The 25,746-nt window shown below is 38.7% G+C and overlaps 1 protein-coding gene across 1 annotated transcript; it reads left to right on the forward strand.

Annotated features, from left to right (window-relative positions):
* The first annotated feature begins 6,674 nt into the window (after nt 1–6,674).
* On the forward strand, nt 6,675–25,710 carry LOC117256915 (excitatory amino acid transporter 2). The gene is made up of 11 exons (XM_033626655.2): nt 6,675–6,939; nt 10,187–10,326; nt 11,138–11,290; nt 13,749–13,999; nt 14,096–14,204; nt 15,420–15,546; nt 15,754–15,987; nt 16,798–16,992; nt 18,552–18,686; nt 19,483–19,690; nt 22,208–25,710. Exons 2-11 carry the CDS (start codon nt 10,197–10,199, stop codon nt 22,277–22,279), a joined length of 1,614 nt encoding a protein of 537 aa, XP_033482546.1. The 5' UTR covers nt 6,675–6,939; nt 10,187–10,196; the 3' UTR covers nt 22,280–25,710.
* Nucleotides 25,711–25,746: the final 36 nt, after the last annotated feature.

Genomic DNA, 25,746 nt, shown 5'->3' on the forward strand with positions numbered 1-25,746 from the left:
ACCAGCTACTGAGCTATCTGCACAGCTTGAAAGTAATTTTGTATCGAGGGAAATAAAGGTTTGCAGGTACATTCATTTAGTTGAAGGTCTCCATCATCTGAACACCATGTTGTAAAGTAAACATTTTGTCCATTACGGTGGTGTGTTAGATTTTGTAAACAAATACTTTTAGAACTGTAAGTGAATGCAGATGCACTTAAAATTCCTCTTCTAAAATTGATTCATCAAATCAAAAACTCCATTCATCAAAATGGCATATTTAGAGGTATTTTCTGTCATTAAAAAATACCTTCATGCATCAAAATGGCTGAGATGTATCTCCACAGCTTTGCCTCATTTAGGATGGGCAAAAAGTGAAAGAGAAAATGAAAGTTTACTCGCAAAAGAATGCTTCTCCTCTGATACTCCTCATTTTGCTGTGGCGTGGAATTGGTTTCTTAGGTTTAGAACAAACACTCCAGAGTCATTGAATCTGAAACCTCCAGTGTGGAGCAGACTTTAGGAACATATTTACGTGATTACTTGTATGGATTTAAAGCTGCTTTTTGTAGCATTTATAACATGGCTGAATGACTTTTTACCAGCCTCGTTGGTCTTTTTACTGTATTCTACATTTCGTGCACTGTAACGTTTGTTAAATTTTTATAGCTGCAAAAATTGCAAACAGAAGCACGAACATATTTGCAGCAGAATTTAACAAGATTTGTGCAAAATGTATTAATTTTGAGAAGCACTAGCAGTAATAACGCTAACATATGTTCCAATATTGTCACCAGCTGTGACAACGTCATGAAAGGCTGGTATTGTTTTCACTTTGTAAGTCTGTGTGTGTGTGTGTGTGTGTGTGTGTGTGTGTGTCAATGTGGCAAAATGTGGCCCTGGAGACACAAACAACTATCACCAAGTGTTGTGAGTACTTTGGCAGGTGTTTGTGTCTGTGGACAGATTTTGTCACTGCGATAGTGTCACAACAGTGCAAGCTGCAGTTAAGAAACTTTACGGGTGTGTAGTTGAGGTCAAAATGAAGGCCAGTTTGAGGATGGATGCAGTCTGAGCAAGGCTGATGGAAGTAGGGGGACAGGAAGCAGGGAAGGGGCCATTGCCCTCTGACTTTTAAGTTGCACATCACTGTGTTGTGGCTGGTGCAATTCCACTGCAAGATGGTCTCTATTTATGGTTGTTAAGTTTTAAAATGAAACTTTGAGGTGAGAACATACATTTAGCACCTTAAAAAGTTAGCCTGAACGCCTACACAGCATTCACACTAATGTTATTGAAATCTTTGTCAGTGTATCAGCATTCAAACAGGACAAAAAGGGACTAATGGGACAAAAAAAAAAAAACCTGTAGAAAAGAAAAAGACAGAAAAAAAGGAAACACTTAACCTTATAGTCATATTAAATATTTTGGAGTCCTTTGTGTTTCCAGCAAGGAACAAAGGTTTCTGTTTATAAATTCAACTGTTGACTTTCACACATGGATGATTGGGGCTCTGCCTTTCTCTTCCTTTGTGTATATGTGTGTGTGTGTGTGTGTGTGTGTGTATATGTGAGTGTGTGTTGGTGTTTAGCAGGTGCCTGGAATTAAATTCAGCCCAGTTCCACTGCTTAATAGTCTCTCTAGCTCTTAACATAAAAGGTTCTCAGACAAGTGTAAAATATACATGACTGCATCAGTATAATGTAAAGTATTAAATAAGCTTTGTTTCTTTTTACACTACACATTTTAATTACTTAGCCAGCAGAATTATTTATAGGTAGATAGTTATATATTTTTGTGTCTAATGACCTTGTGCTCCATTTAGTCAGTTTTAGGGGTCCATATCTGTGGTTCCTGTGAGTAGGATTTGTGGTGTTTGGGACTTTGTTGTGCAGAGACGTGAGCAACAATTCAGTGAGAGCTAAAGTTTCGCACAGATAATAACACAGCCTGAATCACAGATCAACATTGCTGACTTGTTTCTGATTATCTGTATTATTGTTTAATTATTGGTTAATTGCCACAAATTGATCCATTATCAACCGAAGCACCCGAAGAATGAGAGCTTTGTTTCATGATTTGTGGAAATATGCTTAGTTATCACTGTTGCAGACTTGTTCTCCGAGTGTGTCTGATTGATCGGTGTGTATGTGCGCTGGATTAGGGTGGCTCAGAACAGATTAGTTAATTATAGGCACCGTCTAAGCGTGGTGTGCGTTGTCAGGTGTTGCAGCATGAGGTCGGCTTGGTGCTGAGGGGAGAAAAGGCGGAGCAAGGTGTGGAATTGCATGGGCAAATGCTTTGCCATGTGCTCTTAGATCATCTCTCTTCCCCCTGTCCACGCTCTGAGAGCAGCTCAGCGATGGGAATGTTCACACACACTTCACAGATATAAAGTGTCACCTGCTCAACACCCTTTTGCCCTGGTAACGCTGCAAACTGCAACTGCCTGTTTCCTCCAGCCGATATTTGGTACTTTAATATTCACTGACAGCTGGCATTTAATTCTCCTTTGATTTGACCAAGCAATTATTTGATTCCAAAATCAAGGGATAAAGTAGTAACATGGTAAAGCTTTCATAGCACCATTTCAGTGACTAAATTATACCAAGGAGTAGTACAGTGGCACTGAAGGTCAAAAACAACAACACTCCAGAAAACAAATTTCAGAAAACAAAACTTTCCACAAACACAGCATTTAAAAAACACAATAACATTTCAGGAAACACAACATTTAAAAAAAAAACTCAATGGCATGTCACACAACTCAATATTTCACACAACATGACAACATTTCAGAAAACAAAACATTCCAGAAAACACAACATTTAAAATACACACAATGACATTTCAGAAAACCAAACAACATTAAAAAAAAAAAAAATAGTATTTTACAAAACATGACAACATTTCAGAAAATCAACAGCACTGTAGTGTGTTGTGAAATGTTTTGTGAAACATGTTTTGTTAAATGTTGTATTTCATAAAATGGTGCTGTTTTTTCTCAAATGTTTTTTGTTAAATGTGCAATTGTTTGATTCCAAAGTCACGGGATAAAGTAGTAGCATGGTAAAGTTCTCATAGCCCCATTTCAGTGACTAAATTATACCGTGGAGTGGTACGGTGGCCCTGAAGGTCAAGACACAACAGCACCTGAGAAAACACAACATCTCATAAGAACAATGACATTTTACAAAACACAACATTTAAAAAGACACAATGGCATGTCACACAACACAAGTTTTCGCACAACGCGGCATCATTTCAGAAAACACTTTTCACAAAACACAACATCTAACAAAACATCACATTTCAGAAAGAACAACATTTCACACAACTCAGTATTTTACAAAACATTACAATTCCCACAAAACACAATATTTCACAAAACACAACATTGTAGTGTATCGTAAAATTTGTTTTGTTACATGTTGTGTTTCATAAAATGTTGCCGTGTTTTCTAAAATGTTTTTAGTCGAATGTGTGATTCCATTGACAAGGGTAAAGTATACCGTGGAGTAGTACGGTGTCCCTGAAGGTCAAAACACACTTTAGAAAACACAACATTTAAAAAAACAAAAAAACAAAAAAACATTTTACAAAACCAACAACACTGAAGTGTGTAGTGAAATGTTGTATTTTATAAAATCTTGCTGAGTTTTCTAAAATCTTGTTTCGCAAATGTTTTTTGTTGAATCTGTTCAGTGAAATGTTGTTCTGTTTTCCGAAATGTCGTGGGGGTTTTGACGCTCATGGCCACCATAGATAAACATTACTAAAGCTTAAAGCCTCATAACAGACAGCACATCATCATTACTGAGACCACACAGGAGCATGGCAACTGTCAAAATGTTAAAATGGCTCCAAAGACCATACACACCTCAGTAATCATCTCGTCCATATGAAAAGTCCGTAACCCCAACATAAGATCAAAGAATAAATGCTGCCATGGCAACACCATCACAATGACTGCATGTACAATGGCCTTGTCACATTGTGAAACTAAAAGAAGCCGTGGTCTCAAAGTATAATCACACTGAGGCCACTCAGTGATTAAGCAGCACTAAACAGCTGCACCACTGAAAAAAAAAAGCTAAAATCATGGCCTGACTCGTTGCAGTTGTTGCTGGTCTCTGCTGAGTGATTTAGGTAAAAAAATAGATTCAGCGCTGGCAGAGCAGCACGGAAAACATTCAGGCTCATATTATGGAACTATAATAAACACACAATTTGTAATATCATAAAAGGTTTATATTTCGCTTGATTCGCTTTTTATTTGCTCTCATCAAAATTATCGAGTCATCTCAAGCAATCCAATATTTAAGACCAGGAACAGAACTGACAAGCCATTTGCATCTTAAACCCTCTAATAAAATTAGTCAAAAATATGAAATCTTTCCCAAATATGAGCCATAATTAACGTCTGATTAAATACTCAAAAATGTGTTGAGGAAACTGCAATCACTTTTTCTATTTTGCTCTCACAATCAACTTTTATTCTGCTAAATGAGCTCTCCTTGGAGCTTTTTGCCACTTAATTTGGAACTAATTGTTTCTTGTGAACTTCATGCTTAACATTAATTAAGAGCCTGACATTAACCCTTAACTCTCTGCTTTTCTCCATACTGGCTCACATATTAATAAAGCATACACATAAACAATTTAACGCTGCAAATAAATCATTGAGTTTGCAGGAGGCTTCGTCATGTTATGAAGACCATTTCATCATTCAGTAGTACTAAATCATGTTAAACTCTCCACACGGCGGCACAGATGAACAGTACACATTTGATCAGCCATTATTAAGTGTTATCTGACTCCAATTAATAACAGGAGAAAGCCACATTAGACCCAGAGAGTTATCATTCAAGGGAAACACAGTAGAGCCCAGCTGTTGAAACTCTTGGCAATGCTTTTTGAAAAGGCTGTGCCAGATGAAAGCTCTACAAACTGTGCTCTTTGTGGCTCTTAGTAAATGTCAGTGCTTCTTGTGCTATGTTCTGCAAGTGCATCATGTGAATTCTTAAGGTCCCTCTTCACTCAGAAATGTGTTTTTCATCTATTCATGTCTCCTAAAATGTTTGACCATGACTACACTGAGTTGTATCTTTGCAAAGAAGATATTGGTAAGGATTCTCAGTCATCCAGGTCATGGTAACCATTGCCACCAGTGCGATATTTTTTCTTTTCAAGATACTCGAGCAAATCTAGTTGCCTACGAAATAGCACTTAGGATGTAACTGGAGTGGCATTTTCATATTCCTGAAGTGAAATTGACAATGTCTATGCACGTCCTAATATCAGAGATTCAAACTTATGCTAGATTGGGTACGTCACTGATACAAAAGCAATCGCTGTTTAATATGGGAAACGCATATCGGGAACAGACTTTGACACAATACCAGTAGAAGAAATCTGAAACCTCCAGCATGGAGCAGATTTCTCAGTACAGAGAGCGAGAGTTAGCATTAGCATAGTCAAAGTACTGACAGCACACATGGTAGAGTGCAGTTTTTGGACGAAACCAGACTCTGGGGCTCTCTTCCACTAGCTACGAAAAACCCATCACATTAGAAATTATTATACACAAACAAACACAAGATGCTTACGACACCAACCATTCTAACATGTCTACTAGTTGCCAATTTTGGTGCACAATACTCCACTCCTCTGGGTCTGGGTCTGACTGAGGCTTAGACACGTATGGCCAAATTATGTATTGCTAACATGCTAACATCGGCCATCTTGTTGTACACTGCTCTTTTACTGTTGCCATGCCGTTGTTCTGACGACCCGTTACTCCAAAGTCCCAATATTTTAGAAAAAAATGTCCTGTTGGACCAAAGGCTCATTTTCCCAAAAAGAAACGCCCATTGATCCGAAGTTCCAACGATCGGAAATTACACATTCATCCTGTAGTTAGAAAGATCCATGGCCTGTAATCTGTCGGCCCTGAAACAATATTTTTCCTACTATGAAGAAAGCATGACCTGTCCTACTCTGCCTCTGACTGGCATATCCTTATATTGTTACCCGAACCCTAACCAGTCTCATTCCTCATGCCTAACCCTATCAATCCAACCAATGAAGGCAATGAGCACTAGCCAATCAGAGGCAGAGTAGGGCAGGTCAGGTAAGGCCTTCGAAAATATCGGTGTTTGATTTTGGGATAATGGAATTGGACATATTTTCAGATTATTGGGGTTTCGGAATACTGGGCTGTCAGAGCTTGGCAGACCCATTTTTACTTGTCAACCTAGTACTGGAGAAAGTGATGGCAAAAATCCAATCCAAAAAATTCAGAATCCAGAATTTCTCAGTGAGGGTGAAAAAATAAATCTGGAAAATCATATTTAACAAAACATCAGCCTAGTAGGAAATTTCAATGTGTCTGGGTGGTACTTTAAAGAAGTGTCAAGATAAATAACCTTTTTTTTGTTTTATTTCATAAATTTATGTTATCTAATTAAAAAGCTGTTTAAAATATCCAGACTCGATTTGTTTTCCTTGAAGTAGGACCAGTCAAGGAAAACAACTCCCAACACTTATTTTTACTCATTCAGGGCCTCCTGAGGCTTGATGTCTTTGGACAGCCAAAGACACCAACAAGGATTTTCCCTCCCTTGCTAATCTCAGCAGGTTGACTCCACCCTTCCTGTCTGGGAGACTTCTGTCAGACCTCCAGTACAGTCACTTTTTACCTTTACGCACCTCCCCGAGGCTGAATGTGCAGGCATCTGTGATTGTGGATGTACACTGAACACTGAGGAAGAAGTGATCTGCAGATTTTTAAGGACTGAAGAGACCGTTCCGAGGGGGATAAAAGACTTTTTTGGAGGTTCTGACTGGATTTACTAATGCATGAGCCATGACTTTGTTATTCTTTTCACTGACGCGGATGGCTGTGTAGTAGCTCTCCACGAATTTAATTTTAATCCAGAGCAACATTCAAAACAACTGGTAAGCATCATTAGTAGCACGTAGTGATGTGGTAGTAATTTATGAGATGAGTCATCAAAACAGTGGTATTGAAGAGGGGCCATCAAAATAATGTTCAGCAGCTCCAGTGAAGCTTAAAACTGAATGATGCATGAATGATGCAATGATAGCTGTGGTCTACTGTGTCCAGCGATAACTGCTGTTAGCGTAAATGTCTGTTTAGATTTACAGCAGTAGAAATCCTGTTGGTGATAAACTAATAGACTTCTTTGTCATTACTCTTTAAATACAGCAAATACAGTCTGTCACGTTCTGCCCTTTGGCCTTTCATAACGAACATTGTAAGATCTTGATAGACATGTTGTGTGACTTCAGTTTGCATTGAAAAAGATAGAAATATTTTCTTTCTTGTTACAAAACCGCCTACCATTGTTTGGTCTTAAATGATTTTCCCAATGTTCTCGGAGTGCCTAGTTGTGCAAAACCAAAGAGAAACTCTGTCCAAACACTGAAGTTTGGTATTCAAATGAGTAATCTCCCACATAACAGTTGTCAGGTGGGTGACGGTGACACCTTGACTTTTCCTGGGAAGCCCCTTTTCTGTTGCATAACTCAATCACTTGAGTGCTGGAGGTACTAATTTTATCCTCTTTAAAAGGCTTAAGTCTCATTAATGCTAGAGCACAGTGTATCAGACAGGCGTGATTGACTTGGCAGTTGTTTTGTCCTCACCTTATATGTTCCCTGCTCCCTTTAATGTCTGGCACAGCCAGCTATTCAAATTGTGAATTATCAATTCTTGAATGTGGGAAGAAGAGAACATTATGTTGCTGCTTTTGATGGGAGGCATTGTCCCCGCTCTGTACTGCGGACTGTCCTGGAGGGAAGTGCTTTTTCTGAAGGAAATGTTTCTTACTTAATCCACAACCTTTGCTGAGAGAAACTTGATTTTTCTGTTGTGTTCTCCGCTGGCATTAATATTCCAGGTGTTAAAGTCATGAAGGTTGAGAGTGTTCAAATGTCACGGGCATTCGCTGTTACATAACCGCGCACGTCTGTGCTCTACAGAGGATTTAAAGGCTGCACAGGGAAGAGCTGATCTTTAAGTCAAAGAGGCTTTACGGCAGACCACAACAAACCTGAGCTACTTGTTGCTTCGGTGAGATGACGAAGCAGTAAGATGAAGGATGAGAAATTTGCATCTCTAAACAATTCAAGTCCTCAAAACTCACAGAAAACAAGAGGCCAAATCACTGACTACACACCACAAACACTTAATTGATACATACAGTATTTGCTTGCAGAAGAAAAAAAACTCTAAAAAAAACTCAAACGCATGCAGGTTTTGTTGTTTTTATTCAACACAGAGTATCTGGAATTATCATAAATGACTATGCATAGACATCCAGCAGAAGCAACAGCAGCAGAAGCAGAGGGGAGGATATGAGTAACAGCTGGTGTTCTGTTTATTCAAATGGAGTAAAAGTGGAATAATTTGTTTAAAATGCAGATTATAAACAGGCTCTTTATTGATTCTGTGCTAATTGTTTGGAAATGTCAGTCGCTAATTATGAAAGGCCATCTGCAAACTTTTTACAACTTTGCATGCATTTAGAGTGCAGAGTGTGCAGAATTAATTGAATGCAATCATGTGTGCATGTGCCCTCATTAATTACTTAATGACACAGTGATCACCTTTTTTTGAAAAACTAATCTTGTATTCAACATTGTAAATTTACCCCGCAAATGCATTTTTCTGGCACTGAAACACAATGCCATCAAAACTGTTTTTTATTTTCCTTTTGGTGTGTTGGGGGCCCTCTTTTCTCTCCTGTTTTGAGTCTTCAGTATCCAGTGTGCTGCCATCTTGTCACCGCTAACTCTATTGTTGGCATGATGAGGGTATTAGACAGACGTGTCTCCTCCGGTGCACATGGTGTCACTACTCAATTCTTAGCAAGGGATAGAAAGATATAATGAGTGCACGTTATCCCTGAGGATCACACCCTGACCAAACAGTAGAAGATCATTGCAGTGACAAGAATGTGATCCCCCACTTGCTTCCCACTATCCAATGGAAATGGCGTTAATGTATGTTGGAAAGCACAACCCAACTTTCCACTTTTTGTCTGTGAATAATAAAGGTTGTCTCAGCAGCAAGTGGCTGTGATAAAGCTTTCTATTTGTTCCATACTCCACACTTTGTAATAATACTTCTACTAGAAGGCATAGCTCCAACTAGACACTTAACCCCAGCTCTGTTTTTCAACATCCTTTAACAATGTCTTGTCGCAGCTGTAATTAAATAGAATTTTAATCACTAAGCATGTCTGCTTCTTTGTAATTTATATAGCAAATAATTTCATCCAACCTGTTCTAGTTCTCAAGTTGTCAAATACTGACACCTTGTCAAGCCCACTCGCCATCATGTTTTAGGTTAAAATAAGTACTTTGCTTTGAGGATATGGTTACATGCAAACTAACGTGATGTCAGTATGTCGCTGACATGACGTAACTTATGTAACATTATGTTAAAAGATTACTGGCTTTATGTTAGCTACGTAAAGTTACATTAAAAGAGCACTGACTTCTGGTGTCCAATGGGACACAAACAGCAGTCTCCTGGGTGGAAGTCCTGTGTTATTAGACCCACTCATCCACTCCTCCCTCCCACACACCCTACAAAGACTTTCTCACTCTTTGAAATGCATCAGTTTCTCTGAGCGTCAAATATTGCTGTGGGTGGGTTTACATTGGAGTTATGGTGAAAATACATTGGATCTATTGACATATGTGAAACTGACAGATCCTATTTATTCTCAGTGGGAGTCAGCCGCATGATGGATACACCGTGGTGAACTGATTGACCATTTATCTGAATTTTATGCATAGTATGAGGTCCATCCATCGCAAACTGAGATCAAACTGTCAAACTAGGCAGAGCTGAACAAATATGAATTAAAAATTCTTCTTCTGCATTGCCCATTTCTGCCTCAAATGTTTTCAGAAACATATTTTAATGTACTGTTTAGCTGTAAAATGGTAACGTTTATGACCCAGCTGCCATCTCAAAAACAATGATCTTGGAGCAAGCCAGACTGTTTAGGGTTCAGACACGTCTTTCCGTTTGTTTGGGGGATTTGGTGTACAGTATCTTCACCACTGGCTGAAAGCCTGGTGCTTATCATATAGGCAGTAAAGGGTGCCTTCCGGTCTGATTCATCACAGTAAAACTTAAAAATCTGTATTCTTCCTTTAATTCTTTCAGTGCCAACAAAATGCAGAAGCAAGTGGAAGTCAGAATGGGTGAGCCCCACCTGGAGCCCATCGTGGACCCTCCTGAGAGCACATGTAGCTCTCTGTGTGATAAAATCATGAAGAACATGGTTCTCACTCTCACAATCCTCGGTAAGTTATTGGTCCTGCTACTTCCATCCACAAACCATCCATTTTCTATTCTTGCTCAGGAAGGCTGGAGCCTTTCCCAGCATGCATTAGACAATCCACCCACACGAGGAAAACATCCTAACTTCACTTAGAAAACCCCCAGTCTTTCAAATCCAGGACCTTCTTGCTGAGAGGCAATAGTGCCAACCACTGAGTCACTGCTGCTGCCCTACGTGAAGCCAAAACCTTTTACTAAATACCATTTAAATATGAAAATTGTTCACAGCTTCTTTCTTTATGTTAAAAGCATCCAAAAGAAAAGGAGTTTAATGGTGTTCTTTCTCTGGGTTCATACTGCAGCTAAATTACACTGTGATACACTGAAGTGAGGAGCTACTTTAATATTTCATTTGAATGTACCAGAAGCAAATTAAACAAGAAAAATGTGCTCTCTTCAGTGTTCTTCTTTATAATTTCAACCACTTCTTTCTTTTCTATGTCTGTTGACAGATGTACAGTAATTAATAAACCATATGGATCAAAGTTATATTTTCTTTGCATCATTATTTTTATGAAGGTGAAACATTCTTTATGTGACCTTAAGAAGACACATACATTATAATCACAGTATTTATAGGCAACACTATGCCACTGTGACTCTTAGATGATCGGTTGTCATGTTAATTAAGACTCACATGAGCAAAAGGTGAGATTGTTCATCACATACACATTAATAGAATCATACTCAGACACCTTCAGTGTTCAGGGTTAGCATGTCATAGCTCAGAGTCACCTGGTTCGGCGCTTGATTTGTGTTTTCTCGCTGGCTCAGGTGTGTTTCTGGGTTCCATTGCTGGAATGCTGCTGCGGCACATATCGCCTCTCCCTCCTGATGTCATTATGATCATCGCCTTCCCCGGAGAGATCCTAATGAGGATGCTGAAGATGCTTATTCTGCCTCTTGTTGTTTCCAGTCTGGTCACAGGTGGGTGAGGTACAGTAGGTGCTGCAAATGAGGTCGCATGGTGCGACTTGTTACTACCTGAGAGTTGGGTTTCAACAGGAGAGACAGGAGAGAAGGTGGATTTTTTTTTTTTCCAGGCATCTTGTTTATGAACGATGTCACCTGTGAGGAGGCACAGTTCTTTGGCACAATGTGCAGATGTTATTGTTTTTTCACCATTAAAACTATTTTAGTGAAAACTTATAAAATTAGGACTATAAAATGTATTGATATATAATATATGGACATATTTATATTTGATTGGCTGTATACTAATTGTATTGGCAACATTTTCACTGAAATACACATTAAAAAGTATATGGTTGTCCTTTATTGTAATGTAGGAAAATTTGTTTAGCCTTTTTGCTATGCTTTCTAGCTGTACTCATGTGCATCTAGATCACTGTAGACCTATTCAAACAAACTCAGTTTATGTTGCAATTTATGTGGCCATAACTCAAACACATCAAATCACTTGTAAGATACTGCACAACTTTGCTTTACAAACTTTGTTATAAAAGATAACAAAGCTTTGAATATAGTCCCTAATTATAACTCAAAACTGTTTAACAATCTACCTGCCTAATTAAAAAGTAGAGGCTCGGACACTTTTAGCTGTCAGGTCTAAACTTTATGACAACAGCTTAATAACCTGAGATAAAACTAAATATAAATCTTTCTCCAGCTATCCAGCTATGAGGATAATAATAATCAGCTGCACAAATTATATTCAAAAAGTTGTCTACAGTACCGTGTGCTGACAGATACAGTACGGCCATTCCACTGCTTTGAGAGTGTGCACAACTTCTGGCCAGCCTTCCTCACCAAACTCTGTTACCCTGCATATGATAAATACTGCTGTTACTCATAATGTGCTATTCCAGAAGTTGAGACAAAAGGCAACAAAGTGCAGAAACTGTTTAAATCACTTCCTGTCTGGCTGGGTAATTAAACCCTTGAATTCAAACGAAGTCCAACTGTCTAGCTATGTACTGATGTGTAATTAAAGTGCAGTTTTTAAAGTTTCTGACTGAGTCATCTCACTTTGGAAGCAAGTCATTTTAAATTTTCAAGGTGTTGGAGCATCGGTGGCTTAGTGGTAGAGCAGGCGCCTCATGTACAAGGCTGTTGCCGCAGCAGCCCGGATTCAACTCCAGCCTGTGGCCCTTTGCTGCATGTCACTCCCTCTCTTTCTCGCCCTTTCACGCTTGTCTGTCCTGTCAAATAAAGGCTTAAAAATGCCCAAAAAATATCTTAAAAAAAAATAAAAATTTCGAGGTCCAGCATCAATGTATCCTCATACCAAAGTTCATATATCTTAGGAAAAGATATGCACATTGTTCATATGATGTCGTAAATTAGCCCCATAATATCTTACAAAATAGAGCCCCTATTGTTTAGGTTAAGTTTAGGAAACCATCAACACGTTATGTATTTCATGTACTGTTGACTTTTCCTTGCTGGCAGTGGACGTCAAAATGATGTCAGAAAGATGTCGTCTTTCTCTTCTGTCGGACAGACGTTGAATTTTGATTGGAATGAGTAAAGGGTTGGCTATATTTTAAATGTCTAACAATGTTAGAATTTCATGCTGTGTGGTCATAAATGTTCTTATTCCATGTGAAGATGACATTGGCATTAACATTAGGAAAATGTTGGATTTTGGTTTCGTAACAACACAATTTTAAACCATCAAAACGTTAACATTACATTATTGTCAGTATTCTACATCAAATTAACAATGGACAGACATCGAATTTCAATCACCCAGCATCACAACCTAAATCCAACCAAATATCAGCATCTAAAGATGATGGTGGCCAGTTGGGTTGGTTTCACACGGGACACAAACAGCAGTCTCCTGGGTCAAAGTCCCATGTTTGTTTGACCCATCCATCTGCCCAACCACCTCCTTATGCAGACCTCTTCTGTCTTTATATGATGTCAACCGACTCCCTCCTTTGCACTCATCATATGATGGACAACAGCCTGCAGCGAATAGGTCACTTGATCACAGCCTCCTGGCTCATGAGTCCATGGGTTATATATGAATTATAAAGCGTTACTTTATTTTTTGTAGGTATAAGTATGAACAGTGAGTGAAAACAGCATGAGAAAATTAGTTTTTCCAGTGTATTTGCACAATATGTCCTCACACACGGGACTGTCACAAACACAACACTTATCTAAATGAGGTTAGCCTTATGCGTGGAGGCTCCACAGTCCAAATGCTGCAAGCTGGTCTGAGTGGAAGTCATTTGCAAATGTTTAGTGAGGGGAGCTGATCAAATTAATTGTGATTAATAACTACCTAAAGAGGAGGTCGGAAAATGCATAGATTTGACTCTGTTAAATCACAACCTCATCCCTATATGTTAAAGAGAGAAGAAGAGATATTGGACACTTACTTTTTTTCCTGTAAATCATACTATGCCAACAGGACTAGCCGGCTTGGATGCCAAATCCAGTGGACGCTTAGGCACCAGGGCCATGGTGTACTACATGTCGACGACGGTGATCGCAGCTGTCCTGGGTGTGATCCTGGTGCTGCTCATCCATCCCGGTAACCCCAAGCTGAGAGCTAATCTCGGACAGGGAAAGAAGAACGACGACGTGTCCAGCGTGGACGCATTCTTCGATCTCATCCGAAACCTTTTCCCAGAGAACTTGGTGCAGGCCTGCTTTCAGCAGGTAGGCGTCTGACAGAAAGAGTTCGCCCACCACATGATGTGTGATTCATATGTCAGTTTCTCCAACTGTTTGTTCTTTTCTTTGCCTCTTGTCCAGATCCAAACAGTAACCACTAAAGTACCAGTGCCCACTAACAGAACCAAAGCACATCCACATTTCACAGTTAAAAGGTCGCTGCAGTTCAAGAGTGGGATGAATGTCCTGGGTAGGTGAAAAGTTTGAAAACACACCCACTGCAGAACTGAAAAAGAAATTGCAGTAGCTGAAGAAAACAAGTTATTTTTTCAGTTTCAATTACATCATTATTAGAAAACACTCAGATAATATATAGTATGGTAGGACATTATGTCGGTACTATAGAGATAGCGTGATATATATTGTCTTAGATTTTAGATATTGTAATAAGTAAGTATAAGCATAAATGCTGTCTTTTCTTAGTTTTAAAGACTGTATCACAGTAAAGTGATGTCATTTCTGAACTCATCAGACTGTGTTGTTATTTGCCTTTACCCACTTCATTATTATATATATTTAAATATTTTTGAAAGCACCAATAGTCAAACCAACAACTTCGCCTTAATATGTACATCAACCAAAACAGAGCAAAAAACAATTCCTCCTTGGCATATGTCAGTTCACTTAACAAACTACACAGAAATTCATGCGGTGTACAGCTTGCTGACTAACCTTAGCTTAGGTTACTGTTAGCTTGTTGGTTGCCCAGCTAGCTGTAACTCATGGATCAGCTGTTCGTTGCTTCGTAGCTGATAAAATAATTTGCAAACCAGCCCTGGAGTCTGGATGATTAAGCTTACATTATCCTATCAATAGAGTGCTCCAGCATTTAGTCATAAAACTCAGAAATAAGTTTGCATTTTAGCACTCCTGGCTCCACTGTCTTGAAGTCAGTGGGTTTTGGTGAGATGCCTGAAATAAGCTTGTGGCTAACCCAAGCTAAAGTGACTTATATGTTTTGTTCTATGATATAAAATACGTCAGTAAATACCCCACTTGCAAATTTTAAAGCCCTCATGTGTCTTAAGAAAGATGATGGCAAACAAGTGGCTACAACAGACTACAGAGCGTCATCACGCCAAATATGGCTTCACAGACTTCTTGTTTTGGTGATGTTATGGTCATGCATTCTTTTATAACCTAGCATTAGCTTTTTATTTTGGCGATTGCATTTAGGCTTCAAAAATCATAAAAGTAATTATTTGTGAAGATTATTTTGCTGAACAAATGTGCAAGTATAAACTTTTGTTTGTCACAGATCTTATTTTTTGCAATAATCCAAAATCCAATGGAAAAACCCCATTGGCTTTTACTTGAGGGAACTCTTGTGACACTAACTTCCATGTTGGCTGAAAAAAAAAAAAACTTCACTCTATTCTAATTCACTGTATTCTGTGCTTTGCAGGTTTGATTGGATTCTTCGTCGCTTTTGGAGTCATTATGGGGAAAATGGGAGAAAAGGCCAAGCTGATGCTGGAGTTTTTCAACGTCCTGAATGAGATTGTTATGAGGCTTGTTGGTGCAATTATGTGGTAAGTGCTGTCCACTACAGGTCTCACTCCACATTCAGTGACACCGCCTGACCATTCCACTGATTTTTGCTCCCACAGAAATGATATTGTTGCAGAATATCCCACAGCTATCATATACAATAAATTCAACATACTAACAATAGACCTGCAGACATATGTGAATTTAATGTAAAAAGTAATCCTAATCACAAACGTATGTATCTTCAGGTACTCCCCTATTGGTATTGCATGCCTCATTTGTGGAAAGATCATCTCCATCGCTGACTTGGAGGTGGTTGCGCGGCAGCTGGGGATGTACATGGTCACTGTGATAGTGGGTCTCATCATCCACGGAGGCATCTTTCTTCCGCTGATATATTTTGTGATAGTCAGACAAAATCCCTTCACATTCTTCATGGGAGTTTTCCAAGCTTGGGTCACGGCGCTTGGAACAGCATCCAGGTATGAGAGATTTCTGTCTCGGTTCCTGTTTAATATTCTAGGATTCTGCCTCTCTGACCCTGGTGAGCTCAGTGTGACTGTCTCTAAGCAGGTTTCCTCTCCAGTGTGCAGCATGTTTTAATGAATACCCTGATTTCCCTTTTCCTCCATGGCCGTATGGTAAATAACAAAAGTAACCTTTATTTCAAATGGTGAAGTAGTCTCACCAGCAATGGCTTCTTCCTTTGGCTCCATGCAGGATAACTTTCCTGTACCCGATGTTTTATTAATGACATAGATGCACTCTTTCCCCTCCTGGGGTGAGCTCAGTTCTCTCAAGTTCTGGCCTGCTCACTGCTCCACCATCTGCGGGAAACACTTATTAATTATCAGACCAAAAAAAAAAAAAGTATACAAAACAACTGCTGAGTCACAACTGCTGTTTTCTCTATGAGATTCACCCTCAAAGTGAATTTAAACTAGTATAACTTTTTGTTTCTATGGTGAAGTAAAACTCATGAAAGCCTTAGCCTATATTAGTCTATTTTATGTAACAAATTAACAATGAATAAATTACCATAGTTCAGAGTGGATTTATGTCAGTATGAATAGAAGAATAGTGTAATTAAGTTTAAAAACTATTGCAGCATCAAGTGTGACCCAGTCAGATTAATTCTCAATGGACAGTCCGTAATAATTAGTTGTAGAGTTCTTTATTTCTGCAAGTTTTTAGTGCCAAATTGGGTGCAGACTTTGCAAACTAAACCTCACTGCATGTTGTTCGTGACTGTCATAACAAAAACTAATTTTTCCTGTAATTTTTTTCCGCAGTGCCGGGACTTTGCCTGTCACGTTCCGATGCTTAGAGGAAAACCTGGGCATTGACAAGAGAGTAACACGCTTTGTCCTCCCAGTGGGCGCCACCATCAACATGGACGGCACAGCGCTTTATGAGGCTGTGGCTGCCATCTTCATCGCTCAGATGAATGGAATTGTCCTGGACTGGGGCCAGATTGTTACTGTCAGGTGAGAATGTGGCTAGAGATGCAGATATCACAGCACATTTGCAAGGTAACATTTTGGCTATCAATTAGATGAATTTTCTCTTAAAATCTGCACAGGCAAAAGAATGAAGATAATATTACAAATGGGAAACATGGGTACAGTAAAAAAAAAAATTAAAGGGCAGAGTTATTGACATTTTACAATGTCATTGTAAATGTTAGCTTCGAAGATTGAAGCTCAGAGATGGTAGATGGCATTGTTTTATCATTATTAAAACTTTTTTCAACCAGATGACACATTGAGATTCAATATAATATGCTGCATTTGTACTGTATAAATACATTTTGCTCCGTAAAAAGTGACACCATAGACACCATGTTAGTCTGACTCTAAAAGTCACAAAATAACACAAACAAGCAAACGAATCAGAGGCAGTGATAGACTAGCAACTCCTTGTTGTTTTTTTTTTCTTTTATTTAATCAGAAAAACCTCTTGAGATTAAAAAAACTCTTTTTCAAGAGTATCCTGGCCAAGACTGGAAGCAATATAAGTTACTGACAGACAACATAGAATAAAAAAACAGAATAAAAAGGGCAACTACACATGGTTACAAAGACCAGCTAAGATACACCCTGACATTGTCATATAGAAGATTGTGTACAAAAATCCTGCAGCAGAGCTTTGAAACAGCCGAGAGGAACCAATGAAGCAACTTTAAGTCCCTCTGCAGAAGATTCCACATATAAGGAGCTGCATACATAAATGCCTACTTACCAAACTCTGTATATACCCTCAGTACAAAACATGTTCTGAGATCGGAGAGCACAGCCATTTAGCCATCTTGTGCTCTACCTCACAGCACACGGGAGTTGCTGTTCTCCCCGCTGCCTCAATCGTTTAGATTGTTTGTGTTATTGTGTGACTTTCGGAACCAAACCAACGTGGCGTCCACAGCAGCACAGGGGTTTATATGTATTGCAGTAACACCATCATGCCAAATCCTGCAACAGGTCACATGGGAAAAGTTTTTGAGGGGTTTGGGAAAATGGCATTTTGACTCTAAAACACACATACTTTAACCAAAATTTGAATTTTAAACACTCAACACTACTGGGAAGCTACACAATTATATAAAAACCTTAAAATAAAATAAAATTAAATTAAAAAATTAAATGAAATTAAAAATTAAATTAAAAAATTAAATAAAATAAAATGGAAAATAAGTAAAATAGAATAAAATGAAATAATAAATAAAAATAAAATAAAATAATGGAGTCACTTTATCTGACATAACTTAGAGAAAACTTTATTTGTTATAGACATGTTTTTCATAATCAATCTAACAATCAGTTTGATAAAGATAATTATCTTAATTATGTTTGTGTACTGTAGACTCATACACTTCATACATCGTTTGAATGATTAGTTTGGCTATATCAAATATTTAATTTGTCATTATACCATTAGTATTAGAAACACAGTGGCTGAATGTTAACAGTGCTTTGTGGCAATGGTGTGATGGAGCCCTGCAGCCTGTGGTTTGTCCTCCTGCTGAGAGCTGTCTTTGCTTCATATTTAGTATGACAGCCACCCTGGCCAGCGTTGGAGCAGCCAGTATCCCCAGTGCTGGACTTGTGACCATGCTTCTGATCCTCACAGCGGTGGGTCTGCCCACTCAGGACATCAGCCTCCTGGTCGCTGTCGACTGGCTGCTGTAAGTAACATCAACACAAATGCTATTACTGAAAACAGACAGACACATTCCAACACCGTGCACAGGTTTGTAATTTCTAGGTTTGTTAAAGTAAAGTTCATGACCAAATGTCTGTGACAATATGTGACGAGGTCAAAGTGAGAATGTGTTGGTGTGCAATATGGCGAGCTCCGTGGAAGAGGACCTGCTCCCTGTGTGTATGAAGGGCTCATTCTAAGCTTACAAAAACAACTGTTCTCAGTTAATGGTGATTATACACCAATGAAAACAGTAATGAATAGTATGTTCCATTTCTGCCAATAAATCCTCCTCTAGTATCCTTTCACTTTTTAATGAGGCCTATGTGAATTTCATTTTCTACTTCAGTTAATTTTCTTTGGATTTCTTGTCAGAGCAGCACATGTGCATGCACAGAATGAGTACAATGCAGAGCTAAACTACAGCAGTGGCCAAAGTAGCATCAAAACAGATGCTTGCATTTCATTTGAATGGTTTTTTAATGTATTTGAAACAGTTTTTGTCACCCTCATTACAGAGCGAGCATGTTGTACCGTTCTTTAACATATGTTTTGGGGTGTAAAAACTCCATACAACTCTGACTGTCAGGCTTCGGCAACATTTTGTTTTTGTAGATGTAGAGTTTTACTTTCATTATGCCCACTCATTGACTTGCTGACATGTCTGTGTTGATCCAGAAACATAACAAACATTTCTTAAAATTAAAAATCTTGTTCTCTGTTTATTTCATTAATTATATTCCTGTATCTTCCACGCCCCTGTCCTCCTCAACACACAGGGATCGTTTCCGTACCTCAGTGAATGTGGTCGGGGACTCCTATGGAGCGGGTATCGTCTACCACCTCTCCAAAGACGAGCTGGACTCCTACGACCAACAGGCCCGGATGGAGGACTTTGACATGGCAAAGACACAATCCTTCTATGAAAATAACACCAACCAGAATGTATACGCTCACCACAACTCAATCTTGATAGACGACTGCAAGGTACATTTCACATTAACGGACATAGAGACTTGTATGTAGAGAGTCCTCCCCAGCTCTGTGTCTGTGTTCGTCTTTCTTTTCCTTTCTGTGTTTGTGTTTCTTTTCTATGTGACTTCTTATATCTTTGTTTTTGGTGTCTATGTGAATAGTAAATGTCATGTTTTCATTGAAAAAAGGTTTTTAAAAAAGGGTGGAAAATCTTCACCTGTTATTCATGAAAGAGCCAACAAGTCCTCCAACCCTTACAGCCACATAGGTTGTTTGTGCCGACCCTCTAATACAACCCACAGGAGCATTTCCTCAATTGCTGGTGACAAGAGATCAACACATCCTCATCCCTAAACAACAGAATAGGTCATTTGCCAAAACAGTTTGTATTGCACTTTTCAACACTTAGTTAACGTGGTTAGATTTATTACTCGGTTTAGGTTTAGGAAAACATCATGGTTTGAGTTAAGATAAGTATGTTACATATGTTAAGTATGTTACATTAGTTAGCTTACATGCTTTGTTTTATGCCCGGTTCACACTACACTATATCAGCCTGATTATAGCCCAACACAGCATCCAACGGTGTCGGCTCCGATCATGATAATCCATCGTTTCATCTCGTGTAGCGTGACATAATAGACGACAACCGATGTAGCGTCTGGGATGCCTCGCGACATCCCAACAGAAAGTCTAGCATGTTTAATTTTCTTTTTGTTGATCATGACTTCTTCTGTCACATCCGTCACTTGGACCAATAGAAACACAGAGCTATCTGCTGCATCAAGCCAGTAAAGAATGTTATTTCATCGTCATAATGGAGGATATAAAGTAATAAACTTAAGAAATAGAAAGAAATTTACTGACCACAACTGCAGAGGGTACCAGCTTCATTTGAAACAGACTACATTAGACCTGGACCTTTTATATATTATTCCCTCTGTATTTTTATATTTTTACTTTTTATCCGCTCTCATTCACCTTACTAAAGTTAATGCATCATGCTGTCATTTCAAACTCAACACTTCCTGTATCTGTTTCAAATTAAAAGCCCCTCATAACTTCGGTTGAAAGAATCCCTTCATTTTCTAAAAAGGCTTTTATTGTGAAAAATTTGCAGGAACTTGTTGTGAACCTAGTGGCATTTTTTTTTTACATTACTACAATAACATTTTGGCTGGCACACGAACACCCACAGTGACTAAAATAATCGTAATAATAATAATAAAAATAGGATGAGAATAATCCAACGACATCACACGCGTCGTGAGAGACGACCAGCAATGATTGGTCGTGGGCTAACACGCAGTCTATCATGTCTGTTGGCCAAGTCACGGGACGATATTATGACTCCACAATCATCTAATCTGACATGGTGACTGTCGGAACAGACGAAAATGTCATGTAGTGTGAACCCACCGCATAAAAGAACTTCATGCTGATTTTTGGTTTCACACAGGACACAAACAGCGGTCTCCTGGGTCGAAGTCCTGTGTTTGTTTGACCCGTACATCCACCCCAACTTCCTCCTTTAGAAGGAAGTCAGGTGACGCAGAATTACAACACTAGAGGTCACCACCTAACAATAAACATAAATGTGGGTTGTAATTAGCTGCTTGCACAAACAACCTATGGGGCTATTTTTGGGGGGAGGACAATCTTGAAAAAGCAGTTTTTGTGGTACCAGGTTCAACAAAACCAAAGTTTGTTCTTTTTTTATATTATACTTTTGTTTATTATCCTCAAAAACTCTGTTTTACTCTCATGAAATCCAAATGAAAGTGTTTACTTGTAAGCATCAACCATTCCAAATGCATTGTCTTGTACACAATTATATTTGACTTGTATTCCTCTGTGGTATGTTTTCATTTTATAAGGAATCTGTTCTTTTTTTTCTTCTTTCGCCTACTTAATTGGACATGTATTTGTGGCAGCCCTTACCAAATTACAGTTTCCAATGATTTTTTCCCGAGTTTTTGTAACCAGTGGTATACATAAAGACTGCTTTCACTGTGTTTCATCCAAAGTAATGCATACATTCATGAAATGCCTATCAAATATCCTCTCCTATCAATATTGTAGTTAACAAATGAGAGCAGAATCATTGTTATTTGAGTCTTTCACTCATACAGTAGAATTTTGTTGATATTTCATTGTCTGTATGATGCAACTATTGCATGCTGATGCTAAAGTTGCATTCTCATTATTTTTGATGACTGAGTATTGTAATTCGGTTGGGCAGAGAATCCATAAAATACATGGCCAACTCTGAAAAGCTCTAATTATCCTGGTTTTTATATAACCCTGTAACTGACAAACCACATCAATATGTGAACAGCATCACTGTATCATTGTATCAGTGTATGAGGTAACATGTTTTTCAATGCTGGGGACTGACACATTAACTCTGCCCCAAGGTCAATGACTTGAATGTAATGATGCAATGGCTTCTCTGCTCCCAACCGGTGACAGTTTGTAAATGACGGTGCCTTGGCCCAATAGTTAGATGTTCTTGATAATTGCTTACAGGTCACCATGGGCAAAAATGGCAAGACTGCAGAGTTCTCTCTTGTTGAGGAGGGACCATGGAAATGCGAGTAAAGCAGATCCAGATGCTGCTGCGCCTTACCCTGAGTTCCAACAGCTTTTACTTTCTGCTGACACAACTGTAAATATCAACCAAAAAAAAAATCACAAAAGAAGAAAAAAAAGTGAACGTTAGCAGAGTCAACTGTACTACAAGAATGAACTGTCGGCCAGTCTTTTTTATCTCAGCTACCCATCCGGGTGGCCACTGGAGCAAAACTACAGATGAACTCTTATTAGATCTTGCATTTGCACTAAGTAGACACAAACTGTTATGAACTGGTGCATTTCATGCACTTTGTAGGGAAGAATAAATCATTCGGTTGACAACACTCAGGGCCTTACTTGGTGTTGCTGCAAGCTTCCTGTTCTGTCAACGAAAGAATTCATCAACCTTGTGCAACATCTCATTTTTCTTTTATATTGAAGCATTTTCTTTGTAGCTTAAAGGGCAGAGAGATGATACGTGGATGATTGTTTTTGCCAGTTACATTTAACACAAGGACCATGTAAGAGAAGCTGGCGTAAAGGACTCAGAACAAATGTTACAGATCAGACGTCATTACTGAATGGCTGGTATTATCAGTGTGTATTTGTGTATTCCGAGATGCTCTGTACTCTTCTGACATGTCCATTAACACCGGAGCAGAGGTTTAAAATAATGCAAGCTGTGTCTATGAAAACAGATCATGAACTGAAGGATACAGTGCTTTGTGTGGCATTATGATGTAAGTGATGGTTAAACACTCCGTTACCTTTGACTGTTTGACTTATGGGATTACATCCTGATGTCACACACACATGGACAAGCCTAAGAAGCACAGCTTAGGACTTAGAGCATAAGAGCAGAGGGTGTGTCCTCTAAATGTGGCAATAAACAGTACAGGATGTGTTGTGGAAAGCTGTAAAGCACACCGCAGAGCATGTGAAGGGTGCCCTCGCATTTATTTATTTATTTATTTTTGTATGTATGTTCTTTATGAGCGAAGCACTGAGTTTCTGTCTGTAGTCAAAAAATATGCCTGTGTACTGCAATGTCTGTGTGTTCATGTGTGTCTCTGAGAGCAGAGAGAGATTAACAAGAAAGGAAAGTTGGAGGTTCAACATGAGAAAAAGGTGCGAGTGTCTCTCAAACTCTCAGCAGGCCAGTGCATTGCTCTGTGTTTTATTTCAAACTGTTAATTTCTTTGCTATATGACAACCTTGCCTTGACTACGTCAACTGCAGAGTGCACTCAGTGTGATGACATTTCTGGATATAAGTTACCACTATTCATTTGAGTAGAATATTGTGATTCTTTAGTAGAAGTAAAGCTCCTCCAGTTCCCCCAGCTTTACTGCACTCAGAGCGAGGGCGGCTGGGCCTTCCTCACAAGCTATCACTTAGATTTTGCACTATACAGCATTTCTTAAAAATGTGAATAACTGGCTTGTAATAACATGTAAAGTTAACTGGCTGTGATCGCGTCTGTTTAGCAAATACACATGAAATTCTGCCTCCAGCGCCCGCGTAAATCTGAAGCCGTAACAACAAGGTCATTGGATGTCGGCTGCATGTGTACATGTTTTTGAGTTTAACTCCTTGTAGCATCTCTGTTCAAACAAAGGTAAAAACGGGATTATTTATTTCTCTTTTCATATAAGCGATGGCTTATATAATCATGTTTAAAGTGCCTCCTTGCACTTTGTGTATATACTCTCTTTAGTGTATAAATCAAATGTATATAGAATTTGACATTTTATGTCATCTATCAGAACTGTTTTTGCTATGCTAAAAGTTTCTATAAGACTATAACTATATATATGTTACACTCTTAGTGCAATGTAAAAGGTCCAGTGTGTGAGCTTTAGGGGGAGTTAGTGGCATCTAGTGGTGAGGATTGCAGATTGCAGCTAGTTGAAACTTTTTCCTGCTAGAATTCCTTCAGTGTTCATTGTTCAGGTGGTCTTTAATAGGAGCCGAATTATCTGCAGAGGTCTCTTACTCTCCAAAACAAACAGACCAGGTAACTGAAACTGGTAAACACTGAATAAGGCAAATTTGTGTTATAAATCAGTGTTTCTCCTACCCTGTTTGGCATGTCGCAGAAGGCTTACATGCCCAGCACCTGCACATGTGCTCACATATGGTTTCTGTTAACTAAATTGGTGCTCATCGTATTTCTGCTCTAGATTGATTTCCGATGAGTGAGCCGAATTATCCACAGAAGTCCACCTGTCTCTAAAGCAAACAGACCCGGATTTGAAACTGGTAAAATTACACAATAATGCAAGTTCATGTTACAAATCAGTGTTTCTTCAATGGTGTTTGGCATGTTTGAGATGGGCTGCTGGCCCAGCAACTGCTAATATGTGCTCGCCCTTTTTTCTCTGATAACCTAAGATCCAGATGTGTAGGAAGTTTTCACCCTGAGCTGAGTTATCAGCAGAGGTCTCCTCCTCTCCCAAACAAATAGCTCCAGAGATTCCTATAAAATTACAAAATAAAGCAGTTTTGAGTGAGTACGTGCTCCCTATTTAGATATAAACAGCTCATTCTAAGGTAACAAAAACACAGCGATTCCTATTTGTAGGTGATTATACACCAAAGAAAACATAATTAATATATGATATGCCATTTCTGCCATTATATTCCCATAAATCCTACACACTGGACCTTTAATTTTACATATATAGGCGACTAGTTGTCTCGAACGTTTGTGAACTTAGGGTTATTTATTTACAAAGAAAGCATTCAATTTATCTGTTTTTTAAAGAGATACCTGAGCTCCAAATGTTTTCCAGGGAAGAAAGCCCAATATCTCTCACCTGTGTAATGAGTGAATGTTGTTATTGATTATTTAAGGCTTATGGGCACATTAAGGCAGTTTTGGGCATGTTGAATATTGGTGTTGGCAGCTACAGCACATCTACACGCTGTGACACCTCTGCCAGCCATCCAGTGTTTGGCTCAAGCGCCACATTCCTCCGAAATTAAAGAGAGTTTTCCTCAGTAAAAATTATCCTGATTTATGGCAAAAACCCATTATTTATTAATTCATCGTATCACTTTTCCATCTATTCCATTTGTTATTGGGCCTTGATCTAAATAAGAATATGTTGGTAGCCTACTGGCCTAGTGTAGCAAGTGTTTTCTATGAACATGTGAAACTGTATAATATTTAGATCATAAAACCTATATTTTCTATCTTTCTTTTTGATTCTATGCACACGTTGGTCCAATAATGTATTCAACATTTTCCTTGTGTCTGACATTCATTGTAATGCAAAACGTCTTCTGACTGTGACTGACTAAATGCAAGCAGGATTGAATGCACTCATACTAAATAAACTATAACAGAGCACAAACACCATTTGTCAGGCAAATGGACTGAAAGTGTGTAAATGTTTTAATACTTGTGTGTAAATATTAATGGAAACAAAATAAACGGTTATTGATGAGCTGCAGTTGTGTGTTGTTGTTTTTTCTCAGATGTGGTCGGG

The sequence above is a fragment of the Epinephelus lanceolatus genome, chromosome 2 (assembly GCF_041903045.1).
Source record: "Epinephelus lanceolatus isolate andai-2023 chromosome 2, ASM4190304v1, whole genome shotgun sequence".
NCBI lineage: Eukaryota > Metazoa > Chordata > Actinopteri > Perciformes > Serranidae > Epinephelus > Epinephelus lanceolatus.